Raw genomic sequence first — 14,277 nt, 5'->3', positions numbered from 1 at the left:
TGAATGTGTTGGACTACCCTCAAAATTCCATACCTGCATCAATAGCAACTGCCAGGGGTGCATTTAACACTGACGATTGGCTATCACTGGCTATCTTTGCATCCTTTTTGTGAGTTTGCCAGAGATATCTGGCAAGAGATATCTTGGAAACAGAATGCTGGGCTGGATGAATCTTTGGTCTGGTCGTCCAGCAAGGCCATTTATTCTTATGAATTACATTTTCGGGCCAATATTTAGCCTCACACTTTCACATGCAGGTGAAAGATTTTGGGTACAATATACAGCTTTCATCATGGGAGAAGTTATGGAAAGAGGGTTTGAAATGTACAGCACGTTGCACGTTGAAAGAAGATTATATGAAAATGATGTACCGTTGGTACTTAACTCCCAGTAAGTTAGCAAAAAATGTATATCTGTTGGAAATGTAAGGAAAAAGAAGGCACCTTTTATCATATGTGGCGAACATGTAAGGTAACAAAAACTTTCTGGGAAACAATATATAATGAATTGAAGAAAATGTTTAAATTAACCTTTACAAAAAAGCCAGAAGCTTTTCTTTTAGGAATTTTAAGTGCTGAAATCTGAAGGGAACAGAAAAGATTCTTTATGTATTGTGACCATGGCTGCGCGGATGTTATTAGCCCAGAGATGGAAAGAAGACAAAGTCCCTATGAGAGAAGAATGGCAAATCAAGTTTATGGGCTATGGCAAAAATGACTGGAAGAATCAGATATCAGGAAGACCAGAACTTTAATAAGGAATGGGGGAAATTCATAACTTATCTTAAAAACCATTGCAAACAGTTAAATTTGTTAGTGGGATTGGAATAACCCTCATAGTGCAATGAGAACTATGGATGTAATGGAGATATAAAAATTTTGGATTATTACAAAAGATGCAGTAGGAAAGGTTTAACACAGGCTCCTTCAACCTCGGCCCTCCAGATGTTTGGAGACTACAATTCCCATCATCCCTGACCACTGGTCCTGCTAGCTAGGGATCATGGGAGTTGTAGGTCAAAAACATCTGGAGGGCCGAGGCTGAGAAAGCCTGGATTAACACTAAGGGGAGAAGTCCAGGGGATTCGTGGGATTTGTGTTTTTATATAATATGTTGTGGTGTGAGTGTAAATTTTTATATGGAAAATTAAATAAATAAATTGGAAAAGAAGAAGAAACTTTCACATGCTGCACACTCCAGTACAGTATTAAGATAGTACTACTGTTGATATGTTTGGCAGTCTGGGGTCCTTTGGAGGAAGATCTGAGGTAAAAATCTAATAAATGTTTAAAAGAAATTAAAAGCTTTCTATCAGTTGAATATCTATAACTACACCCCCATGTGTCTCACAAGCTCCACCAGGAGGTAGTATCAGGAACGTAGCGTACAAAACCTGGAAGGAACCGACTGAAGTTTCCTCAGGGGAGGGGAACTGCATAAACAAACCCACAGCATCCATATACTGTAATTTATGACATTTTCCACGACAAAATAGGATTCCGACAAACAGAAAGGCAGCCAGAAGAGGGAGACAGCTGGAAAGAAAATAATGCATGCTTTAAAAGAGCAAAGGCAGTTATTTTTTACGGCATTTTAAATTTTCTTACTTTGGGTAACCGTTCTGGCGCTTTCTGATTATTTCAAGCTCTCTGTTCTCAAATTTCTGAAACTTCTTCACAATTCCCGTCATCTCTCCACCGGAGGCGTACGGAAAACTGAGGATCTCAACGACATCTGCAAAATGCAATCATTCTTAATGTGCCAGAAACTGCAAATAGCTGGGAGTTGTAGTCGAAATGATTGGGAGGGCACCAGGTTGAGGAAGCCTATATGCCCTATTGTCATAGGTAAAGGGTAAAGGGGACCACTGACCATTAGGTCCAGTCGTGGCTGACTCTGGGGTTGAGGCGCTCATCTCGCTTTATTGGCCGAGGGAGCCGGTGTACAGCTTCCGGGTCATATGGCTAAGCCGCTTCTGGCGAACCAGAGCAGCGCACAGAAACAATGTTTACCTTCCCGCCAGAGTGGTACCTATTTATCTACTTGCACTTTGATGTGCTTTCGAACTGCTAGGTTGGCAGGAGCAGGGACCAACTCCTATTTCTATGCCAGTGCATAGCTGAACACTTAACTTTGCAACACGGGACAGAGGTTATAATTGAACTGCTTTGTAAATAATGGAGGTTAGGGTGAGACTATCTTAACATCTCCCTAGTTTATAATAAGTTACAGTATTGGAAAAGATTATTTGGCAGGTAGTGCGTGAGATTTCTGGCTGCTATTTAAGACTGTAGCAATTGTGTGTGCTGCGTACTTTGAGATAACAAACTGTGACAAAAATGAACAGCAGCTTGCCTTCATCCTATGCATGTTTGCTCAGAATTAAGTTCCACCGAGTTCAGTGTCTCAGATGATTTCCCAAATAATACACCAGTAAAAAAGGTAAAGGACCCCTGACAGTTAAGTCCAGTCGCTAACGACTCTGGGGTTGCGGTGCTCATCTCGCTTTACAGGCCAAGTGAGCCGACGTTTGTCCGCAGACAGTTTATCCGGGTCACGTGGCCAGCATGACTAAGCCACTTCTGGTGAAACAAGAGTAGTGCACGGAAACACCGTTTACCTTCCTGCCAGAGCGGTACCTACTTATCTACTACTATGATGTGCTTTCAAACTGCTAGGTTGGCAGGAGCTGGGACTGAACAATGGGAGCTCACCCTGTCACAGGGATTCGAACTGCCGACCTTCCGATTGGCAATCCCAAGGCTCAGTGATTTACACCACAGTGCCACCCGCATCCCAATACACCAGTAAGGTAAAAGGTAAAGGGACCCCTGACCATTAGGTCCAGTTGTGGCCGACTCTGGGGTTGCGGCACTCATCTCACTTTATTGGCCAAGGGAGCTGGCGTACAGCTTCCGGGTCATGTGGCCAGCATGACTAAGCCACTTCTGGCGAACCAGAGCAGCGCACGGAAATGGCATTTACCTTCCTGCCAGAGCGGTACCTATTTATCTACTTGCATTGGCATGCTTTCGAACTGCTAGATTGGCAGGAGAAGGGACCAAGCAATGGGAGCTTACCCCGTCGCGGGGATTCGAACCGCCGACCTTCTGATTGGCAAGTCCTAGGCTCTGTGGTTTAGACCACAGCGTCACCCGTGCCACAGTATCTGGACCTTATTAAAATAACAGATCTGGCAATGAAGTACTGAGGGTGAGGGCAACAATGGCTGGACCATCGCAAAGCAGCAATGCCAACTGATTCAGAACATTGCACTGGTGGAATGATGTGGATGGGCCTTTGTAATAATAATAATAATAATAATAATAATAATAATAATAATAAATTTTATTTATATCCCGCCCTCCCCAGCCGAAGCCGGGCTCAGGGCGGCTAACAACAATCAAATAATCAAACAGTCAGCCTTCTTTGCTACCTACAAAACAGTATAATTGCACTAAATTGTTGCATGGCACAGCGCTGGGCAGGGGAGAGCCACATCAGATAATCCCACATCACATTACAATTATATAATTCTACATTGTTCATAAATCTTTGCTAATGAGATCGCGCATGGCAGGCAGTTTAATATGTTTGGCACCATGAGTTCAACTTGGAACTTCACTGCAGGTGAGCTTTATGCACCATTCCAGTGACATTATCTACAGGATCTAGGTTCCAACATGAATTTTTGTTCTTGGTAGTGTTTACAAGTAGAGATGCATGAGATATCGTTCTGCTGTTTGCACACCAGGGTTTGTTCGCGCTTCCTCTTGTCCTGCCACTTTCTCCCAGGAAAGCCCCCCTGTTTACGGCTGAATCAGAACAAACGGCAATTGGTTTTCCCCAACATTTGTTCCGATCCAGCGGGAAACAGTGGGTTTTCCTGGGGAAAGTGGCGAGACAAACAAAAAACCTCTTGGAAGCAGAAAAACTCTTGAACCTGTGCTTTCTAGTGTGGAGAAATGACACAGCAGCTTTCGTATCCCTCTTACAGAGCCAGGATGAAGTTCCTTTTAATTCTGGATGCAGTTTCAAAACAAGTCAGGATCTGAAACCAAGGTCTGATCCTAGCTTGTTCAAACATACAATCATCTAAATAACCCACAGTTCCTTGAGTCCGGATGTTAACAGAGAACAGTGGTTTGTTTAAAAATGGAAATGAATGGCCCGTTGACTAATATACAATTTCTATGATATTGCAAGTGGGAGTTTAGTCACGTACATGCCCTCGGCTTTAACCATTTCATGTGGGCAGGAGCGATGCCTTCAGAAAACTGAGAAGGAGGAAGATCAAATACAGACATACCTTGGGAGTTAAACAGAATCGATTCCGGAAGTCTGTTCGACTTCCAAAATGTTCAACTTCCAAGGCGCAGCTTCTGATTGGCTGAAGGAAGCTCCTGCAGCCAATCAGAAGCCACAGAAGCCCGGCCGGATGTTTGGCTTCCAAAAGAACGTTTGAAAACCGGAACAATCACTTTGGTTTTCAATCATTCGGAAGCCAAAATGCTTGGCAACTAAGCCGTTCAAAAACCAAGGTACGACTGTACTCAGTTAGGGCAATCTGTCGTCTTTCAACTCAGAGGCTTTCAAATGTCCCATCGCTCTAAGAAAAGCAGTAATGAAAAGGCTCTGTAAATGCTCAGTTAAGGACCTTTGCAACACCATCAGCCAGTAGACAATTCTACTCCCTAAGCTCTCTCCTCGTACGCTTGAAAAATCCACACACACAAATGTCAATTGAGTCCAGGCTGCAGATTTCAAAGATGCGCCACCAGGTGAGCTGAGCACCTTGCTAGTTGCAAATTCAGTCACACAATGTGCTGTTCCACTGCACGTAAGAAAAATACTTACCATTCTCATGGGGACACCAACGCATTATGTTTTCCTGCAGCCTCCAGGTATATTCCAAGCTCCATTTCATACACACTCGGTGTTCTTTGTAGGGACGTTCGAAAGGCGGAACAGATTCCAGCAAAGTGTAGTCCTTTGCAATTGCCTGCAAGTAGCCTTCTTTTCGTTTACCATGGGGGATCCCTCTTTGTTTGTGAATAATCCATGCGTATAGTATCACTGTGTGTACGATGACGGAGCGCCTGATGAAATAGTCATCTCTGAAAACCATGCTGTTTGGAAATTTCAAGTTCACGGTTCTGTTTCTAGTGGTGTGGAGATGATGGTCGTTCTCCCACGTCTCCTTATAGACGGACACACCAGTTCTGAATTCCAGTGACGCTATGGCTTCTATAGTAACAGTGCAAGGTTCGGAGCATAAATAGTCGACGGAGATTTCAGTATCATTGAGAACTCTTTTGTTCAAAACATTCAGATGAATGAAATCTTCATAAAATACATCAGGTTTCGGCTGCGGGGTGACAGGTGTTGTCAGCAATGTGTCCTTTCCAAAAGATGGCACACTTTTCTAAGGGGGTGGGGGGAAAGATGCCATATGTTAACTTATTTAATATTTAAGGGCAAATGATGCAAAAGTGAGCTCTAATTATCTTCATTAAGATGTTCCTCACTTAGAATTTTTGCGGAGTTGTAAACCAAATGGTTACAATGGTACCTCTGGTTACGAACAGGATCCGTTCCAGAGCCCCATTCGCACCATGAGCAGAATGCACCCTGCGTCTGCGCGGGTCGTGATTTGCCGCTTCTGCGCATGCGCGTGACGTCATTTTGAGAGTAACCCTTTCCGATACTTCCAGGTTGCCACGGGACGCAACCTGAAAAGATTTATCCTGAAGCAAACGTAACAAGAGGCATGATTGTATTTGATGTTGGGAAAGACTGAGGGTGCAAGGAGAAGGGGATGACAGAGGACGAGATGGTTGGACAGTGTTCTCGAAGCTACAAACATGAGTTTGAGCAAACTGCGGGAGGCAGTGGAAGACAGGAGTGCCTGGCAGGCTCTGGTCCATGGGGTCACGAAGAGTTGGATACGACTAAACAACAACAACTATATTGCTATGCTATGGCTTTGGGGGGGGGAATGTACAATGAAATCTTGGTTTCAAAAAGGAGGAGGAGGAGGAGGAGGAGGAGGAGGAGGAGGAGAAGAAGAAGAAGAAGAAGAAGAAGAAGAAGAAGAAGAAGAAGAAGAAGAAATATGCACAACTTGCAGACTTAACATATAGAATAAGAGAACAAGAAGAACGTACACTTAGAGAAGATTGGAAAGCGCTTATTGAATATATGGGGAATAATTGTGTACAGCTGAAACCGCTGGCAGCATTAAGATAAATTCAACAGTGTAAGTAAGTTTTGATGGGTGCAATAATGGAATACTAAATGGTATAGTTTTTGTAAAACATGTAGGGATTTCTGATACGCAGTGCTTTTCTTTCTTTAAAAAATGTTTAGGGGTACTCTCATTTTCCCACTCATATTGAAATCCAGTGGTACCTCGGATTAAGTACTTAATTCATTCCGGAGGTCTGTACTTAACCTTAAACTGTTCTTAACCTGAAGCACCACTTTAGCTAATGGGGCCTCCTGCTGCCGCCGCGCCGCTGGAGCACAATTTCTGTCCTCATCCTGAAGCAAAGTTCTTAACCTGAAGCACTATTTCTGGGTTAGCGGAGTCTGTAACCTGAAGCATCTGTAACCTGAAGCGTATGTAACCTGAGGTACCACTGTACTGCCCCTCAATGAAGCCAAACTTAGATTCACAAAATATTTAGGGGTATGCGTCGTCCCCCCCCCCCGAAAAAAGGCACTGATATGTAAAATGATCCATGGAAAGAGAAGAAAGGAAGTCATGGACATCTTAAGGATGTAAAATGAGTATTTTAGATTGTAAAAAAGAACATGTAATAAAAATTATATAGAAGAAGGAGAAGGAGAAGAAGTGAAGTGAAGTGGGCGCCAAGCACCCCAAACCGATGGCACAATAACTTTGCCCCCCTCTCCCCCAGGCGAGCACCCACCTGCCCACCCCACAGTGGCGTAGCGTGGGGGTGCAGGGGGGGGGCCGGCCGCACCGGGTGCAACATCTGGGGGGCAGTGGCGTAGTGTGGGGGTGCAGGGGGGCAGCCGCACCGGGCGCAACATCTGGAGGTTAGGGTTAGGGGGCGCAAATCCACGGGTTAGGGGGCGCAAATTACTTGCCTTGCCCCGGGTGCTGACAACCCACGCTACGCCACTGTCTGGGGGTTAGGGTTAGGGGGCGCAAATCCACAGGTTAAAGGTAAAGGTACCCCTGCCCGTACGGGCCAGTCTTGACAGACTCTGGGGTTGTGCGCCCATCTCACTCTATAGGCCAGGGGCCAGCGCTGTCCGGAGACACTTCCGGGTCACGTGGCCAGCGTGACATCGCTGCTCTGGCGAGCCAGAGCCGCACACGGAAACGCCGTTTACCTTCCCGCTGGTAAGCGGTCCCTATTTATCTACTTGCACCCGGAGGTGCTTTCGAACTGCTAGGTTGGCAGGCGCTAGGACCGAGCAGCGGGAGCGCACCCCACCGCAGGGATTCGAACCGCCGACCTTTCGATCGGCAAGTCCTAGGCGCTGAGGCTTTAACCCACAGCGCCACCTGCGTCCCCTAATCCACGGGTTAGGGGGCGCAAATTACTTGCCTTGCCCCGGGTGCTGACAACCCACGCTACGCCACTGCCTGGGGGTTAGGGTTAGGGGGCGCAAATCCACAGGTTAGGGGGCACAAATCCACGGGTTAGGGGGCGCAAATTACTTGCCTTGCCCTGGGTGCTGACAACCCACGCTACGCCACTGTCTGGAGGTTAGGGTTAGGGGGCGCAAATCCACAGGTTAGGGGGCGCAAATTACTTGCCTTGCCCCGGGTGATGACAACCCATGCTACGCCACTGCCACCCCACGTGGCAGGAAAACCTAGGAACCAACTCACCAGGAGCAGCCAGAGGAGACAGAGGCAGCCCTCGGCTGCCCGGAGGCGCACGGTGCGCCCCACGGCGCTCTCCATAGCTGCGCCCGCTTCTCCTCCCTCTCTTTCTCGGGGGTGACTTGGCCGAGCCGGGAAACCCTGTCCCGGAGCGCGATGGGTGTGTGGCTGTGTTTGCGACACGGATCCGGCTTCCTGCCGAGCGATGCCTCCGGCTTGGAGGAGGAAGCAGGAGGAGCCAGCCGGGCGCGGCAGGTGCGCCTTCGGCAGGGCGCGCCACGGCGGCGAAAGGAAAACCCCGATGGTGCGTCTGAGCGCGTGCAGAGGATTTTTTCCCCTGGGCGGCTGCAAGCAGCTGTCAAAGGGCGACCAAGAATCGTTGCTAACTGGGCAGGGGACCCGAGGGTCATCTAGTCCAACCCCGCGCAACGCAGGACTCTCAACCAGATCGGACATGGCAGGTGGCTTGGAGCAAACGCTTTCGGGCTAAGGTCCCTTCGGGCGCCCCCCATAAAATATTCCAGGGGGCTGCCCCCCCTCCGAGTGCCATTCAAATGTGTGCGCGCTGCGTCTTGTGATCAATTATGTGGGGGCCAAGCTTACCTGCCCCCCACCAATATTTTAATTCAAGTTGGCACCCCTGGAAGCTGGTGGCCACCACCTCTCCTTCCGTTGTACTAATGGGTTGGGTCCCTCCCCCCAAACAAAGAACTCCCTGAGACATTAAAACACCCCTGTGCCTCCTGTATAATAATAATAATAATAATAATAATAATAATAATAATAATAATTTATTTATTTATACCCCACCCACTGGGCGGCTTCAAAAAAAAATTACTGTAATACATCAAACATTAAAAGCTTCCCTAAACAGGGCTGCCTTCAGATGTCTTCTTACTGTCACAAATTATAGTCTGTCCAGATCTGGCATGGCAGGGGGTTGGGATGAATGACCCCCGGAGACCCTTCTAAAGCAAAGGGTGTTGGTACGCCGATGGCAGCCCTTTTCTTTATTCATCTATGCAAAGACACGCACGGAGATGTTTAATAGAATGCTGAGCATCCTTAAGACCCACTGGGCTGCCTCTCCCCCAGTGAGTGTGCAAAGGATGGTGCGCGGAAGGTTAAAGATGCCTCTGCCAGCCATTCGGAGATTTTAAGTTTTTGAGAGGTCCAGATGAGGATGCTGAACCCCGAAGAGCTACAAAGGAGGGTTGTGGCTTTTCAGTGCTAAAACACCATGCTTTGGGGTGCAGAAAAGTCCCAGATCTGGCACCTTCACCGGCAAGAATGTTAAAGGTAAAGGTAAAGGGACCCTTGACCATTAGGTCTAGTCATGCGGCGCTCATCTCGCTTTATTAGCCGACGGAGCCGGCGTACAGCTTCTGGGTCATGTGGCCAGCATGACTAAGCCGCTTCTGGCGAACCAGAGCAGCGCACGGAAACGGCATTTACCTTCCCGCTGGAGCGGTACCTATTTATCTACTTGTACTTTGACGTGCTTTCAAACTGCTAGGTTGGCAGGAGCAGGGACTGAGCAACGGGAGCTCACCCCGTTACGGGGATTCGAACCACCGACCTTCTGATCGGCAAGTCCTAGGCTCTGTGGTTTAACCCACAGCGCCACCCGCGTCCCTAACAAGAATGTTACTCACCCGAAAATGGAAACCAGCAGAAGTCCCAGCAAAGAATGGACACAAAAATGTATGGAATATGAGGAAATGGTGAAACTGACCGGAAGAATAAGAAATCAAGATAACAAACTTTTTATAAAAGAATGGAAATGGTTTATTTAATATTTACAGATAAATTGTAAACAGATAAAAACATTGGCAGGGTTATTGTAATAACCTGCAGCTTTATAAGATGAAAGAAGATGAGTAAATGAGCAAATTAAGTTAATTTGGATATGCAGAAGGTATTAAAAATAAATTTAAGGAACCTCAGAAAGAGGGGGAAGGAAATCAAATTTGAAATGTAAAAATGATTGGAAAATCAGTGAAATGTATAAACCTGAAAAGTATAAATAAATATTTAAATAATAAAAAATGAGATCTGGCACCTTCACTTGAGGGGTCTCATGTGGCGGGGCTGGGAAAGGCAGCTGTTGCCAGTCAGAATAGACAGTGCTGGTGTAGATGGAACAACAGGGTGACTCAGTGATGGCCAAACCAGAGAGGTGCTTGAAAATAGTAAAGGTAAAGGGACCCCTGACCATTAGGTCCAGTCATGACCGACTCTGGGGTTGCGGCGCTCATCTCGCTTTATTGGCCGAGGGAGCCGGTGTACAGCTTCCAGGTCATGTGGCCAGCATGACTAAGCCGCTTCTGGTGAACCAGAGCAGCGCACGGAAATGCCATTTACCTTCCCGCTGGAGCGGTACCTATTTATCTACTTGCACTTTGACGTGCTTTCGAGCTGCTAGGTTGGCAGGAGCTGGGACCAAGCAACGGGAGCTCACCCCGTCATGGGGATTCGAACCACCGACCTTCTGATCGGCAAGTCCTAGGCTCTATGGTTTAACCCACAGCGCGACCTGCGTCCCATTGTGTCTAACCTGGCCCTTAATAGAAGGACTGACGTTCTGTTGTTTTCTTATGGAACAATAGTCATAGAATCACAGAATTGTAGAGTTGGGAGGGGCTTTGATCTGGATCTTGAAGACATCTGTAGATGTGAGTGATGTTTAAAATGTGGTTTGCACCGGGGGGGGGGGGAAGATGAGCATCACACAAGGAAATAGTTCACACCACACTACATAATTGTCTCCCTGCTTTAAGTTGTGTTCCCATTCTGGATTTCCTTAAAGACAAGTTTGCACCTCAATAAAGAGTTGCAGGCTGTGATTGGAGGTCCTTAGCAAACAAAACCTCTCCTTCGGCTAGGAAACATATCCATGCAGGTTAACCCTGGAAACAAATGGATTGTGAAGCCTAAGGGCTCTTATACAACATCCTTAAGATGCTCTGGCTGGGTTCCTGCTGCAACTTCACAATGTGTACATATATCCCAACTCTTTCTTTATAAGGTGTCTTATTTTCAAGCACGGATGCGGGTGGCGCTGTGGGTTAAACCACAGAGCCTAGGACTTGCCGATCAGAAGGTCGGCAATTCGAATCCCTGTGACGGGGTGAGCTCCCGTTGCTCGGTCCCTGCTCCTGCCAACCTAGCAGTTCGAAAGCACGTCAAAGTGCAAGTAGATAAATAGGTACCACTCTGGCGGGAAGGTAAACAGCGTTTCCTTGCGCTGCTCTGGTTTGCCAGAAGCGGCTTAGTCATGCTGGCCACATGACCCGGAAGCTGTACGCCGGCTCCCTCGGCCAATAAAGCGAGATGAGCGCCGCAACCCCAGAGTCGGTCACGATTGGACCTAATGGTCCGTTTACCTTTACCTAGACACAATGCAAGGGATTTGTAAAGAGGAGGAAAGAAAATTTGCAGCAGAACTACAGGGAGGTGTTTGTAACCTTTCCCTGCAATGTTTTTCCTGTTTAAATCATCACACAGAGAGATAGAAACCATAGGAGCAACTACTGTATATGTTTTCCCCTGCAAGGCAAATAGCATTTAATTAAGGGAAACACTGCAGAGGGGTTTAAAGCCCCCCATGGGCTCCTTAGTGAACCCTCTGTTGTGGTTTTTTTTTCTTTTTAATTAAAAGCAGGAGATCTTGTTCACATCAAGCACTACAACAAGTCTGATTTAGCTGCAAGTGTGTAAAGAATAATGTGCCATATTTGGTAGTATTTTCTGGATTTTCCTGTTTAGATTTGTCATCAAAATGAAGACGAGAGTCAAGCTAAAGTAGAAAATGCTTTTTTTAAAAAAAGAATCGCTCCCTTTCATGTGATGGGAAGTAGTAAAAGAGAAAAGATTTTTCCCTTGAAAAGATTTTATCCAGCCTCAGCTGACTTTATGAGAGGCTTGAACCGGTTGAGCAGGAAACGAAACCATATTCCACCGCAGGAGCGATCTTCTCATATTCTTGGCCCCATGCCCTTCAAGCAGTGCTCCCCCCCATGCTGCAAAAACAACCAATGTTGCAATTGCGCACTATAAAATGTGTATTGCCATTATCCCCGCCCCCCCCCCCACATTTAATATAGTAAAATTTAAAATGGGGGAGATAGCATAGAACAGTGACTTGTCAAAGTGTGTTCTGACATACGCTGGGGTTCTGAAATATACTCGGAGTCAAGAGTCGATTTCATGCTCATAGTAGTGATGACACAAAATGTACACAGTTCCCAATATGGCTGCACCATAGATTTGGATAACAACATTATATCGGCAATATTTTACAGGTGAAGGAGAGGGTTGAGGCAGAAAGATGCACAGCACTAGGACTTGCTATTGCTAAACAGTTTGGGCATCCGAGGTTTTCTGCCTTCCGTCATTACTGAACACAGCCACCAGCACACATATGGCAGGAGAAAATGGATAGGCAAGCTGTCTTTCAGTGAACCTTGCCTGCCATTATTTGTCTTCTTCATTGGGGAATCATCACAACCTATAAGCTTCTGAGGAAGGTGTTATGTACTGAGTTGAATAGGATCCAAAATGCAGCAGTCTGATTGGTCCACAGGAGCCACCCAATCCAGCTCCAGGTGGAAGTGAATCCGCAACCTGATTGGCCTACAGGAGAATCTCGGAATTAGCCAATCACGTGGGGCCCATTGTATAAATAATGTATATAAAGCAGACATTCTGGGGGAACTTCCATTCCTCCTCAACACTATGAGCTGAATAAAGAGGATGAAATCCACTCTTGACTCCAAGTATATTTCAGTTAGATATCCCGTAGACTGTCCCTGGGACAGGTGAGGCTGCTGATCCCTTATTTTCGAGGCTGCTGATCCCTTATTTTCAAATCTGAAAGTTGACCGCTATGCCCCAGAGGAAACCTACTGGTCCTTCCCTCCCCCTTTTCTTGGCTCAGGGAGTGCTCCCCACAAGAAAGCAAACAAACACATGCTTGCTGTTTCAGAAATGGTTTTCCGTTGAGGACAGTGCCATTAGTTTTAGCAAGTTAGTGAAGGGCTTCTCCTGCAAGGATTTATTTATCAAGGTGCTGGGAAAACTGAGTGATCATTCTGGTTTGTTTGGACAGGAGAGCCTGCAGGATCAGGCCAGAGGCCATTCAACGCGGGACAGCAGCTTCCCCTCCCAGGGGAGCAGCAAGCATTTATTTGCTCAGGGCGGAGAGCTGCTCCAACCTGTTGCCGTCACTTTCTACGAAAGGCTGAAAGAGAGAGGAGAGTCGGCACAAGGGACACTTATGCACCGATTGTGGGGAGCCTGGCTGGATGCGCCCTTCAGAAATGTGCGCCCAGGGCAAATTTTGTTGTTGTTTAGTCGTTTCCGACTCTTCGTGACCCCATGGACCAGAGCACGCCAGGCACTCCTCTCTTCCACTGCCTCCGGCAGTTTGGTCAAACTCATGCTGGTAGCTTCGAGAACACTGTCCAACCATCTCGTCCTCTGTCGTCCCCTTCTCCTTGTGCCCTCCATCTTTCCCAACATCAGGGTCTTTTCCAGGGAGCTGTCTCTTCTCATGAGGTGGCCAAAGTATTGGAGCCTCAGCTTCACGATCTGTCCTTCCAGTGAGCACTCAGGGCTGATTTCCTTCAGAATGGAGAGGTTTGATCTTCTTGCAGTCCATGGGACTCTCAAGAGTCTCCTCCAGCATCATAATTCAAAAGCATCAATTCTTTGGCCATCAGCCTTCTTTATGGTCCAGCTCTCACTTCCATACATCACTACTGGGAAAACCATAGCTTTAACTATACAGACCTTTGTTGGCAAGGTGATGTCTCTGCTTTTTAAGATGCTGTCTAGGTTTGTCATTGCTTTTCTCCCAAGAAGCAGGCGTCTTTTAATTTCATGACTGTTGTTACCATCTGCAGTGATCATGGAGCCCAAAAAAGTAAAATCTCTCACTGCCTCCATTTCTTCCCCTTCTATTTGCCAGGAGGTGATGGGACCAGTGGCCATGATCTTCATTTTTTTGATGTTGAACTCCAGACCATATTTTGCGCTCTCCTCTTTCACCCTCATTAAAAGGTTCTTTAATTCCTCCTCACTTTCTGCCATCAAGGTTGTGTCATCTGCATATCTGAGGTTGTTGATATTTCTTTCGGCAATCTTAATTCCGGCTTGGGATTCATCCAGGGCAAATTTACTAATATGCATTTGGGAAGATGCCACGATTTTTATTTATTTATTTCCTCCTCTGGAAATCTCCCAAGAGTCGCATCCCCCCAAAAGAGGAGAATTTCCAAGGTCCCCTGTAATTAGAATCGTTGCACGAGAGACCTGCAAGCTAAGACAACTTTAGACGGCAAGTCTGCACCTCGTTTCGCGGACTTGGGTTGTTTCCGTCCTCCGCCGCCAGGGGGCAGTCAAGCGAACTC

At 46.8% G+C, this 14,277-nt stretch overlaps 1 protein-coding gene across 1 annotated transcript in view; it reads right to left on the bottom strand.

Annotated features, from left to right (window-relative positions):
- Positions 1-8,071, bottom strand: part of SEL1L3 (SEL1L family member 3) — a 45,916-nt gene extending 37,845 nt beyond the window's left edge. The window contains exons 1-3 of the mRNA XM_081924398.1: positions 7,871-8,071; positions 4,858-5,425; positions 1,608-1,734 (exon numbers count right to left, since the gene is read on the bottom strand). Coding sequence (XP_081780524.1) covers positions 1,608-1,734; positions 4,858-5,425; positions 7,871-7,945 — 770 coding nt within the window. The 5' untranslated portion in view covers positions 7,946-8,071. The remainder of the gene's footprint in view (positions 1-1,607; positions 1,735-4,857; positions 5,426-7,870) is intronic.
- Between the last annotated feature and the right edge of the window lie 6,206 nt (positions 8,072-14,277).

The sequence above is a fragment of the Podarcis melisellensis genome (assembly GCF_964234715.1).
Source record: "Podarcis melisellensis genome assembly, chromosome: 9".
NCBI classification, from domain to species: domain Eukaryota; kingdom Metazoa; phylum Chordata; class Lepidosauria; order Squamata; family Lacertidae; genus Podarcis; species Podarcis melisellensis.
Note: the sequence above shows the minus strand (reverse complement) of the source record. Positions and strands in the feature narration are given on the sequence as shown.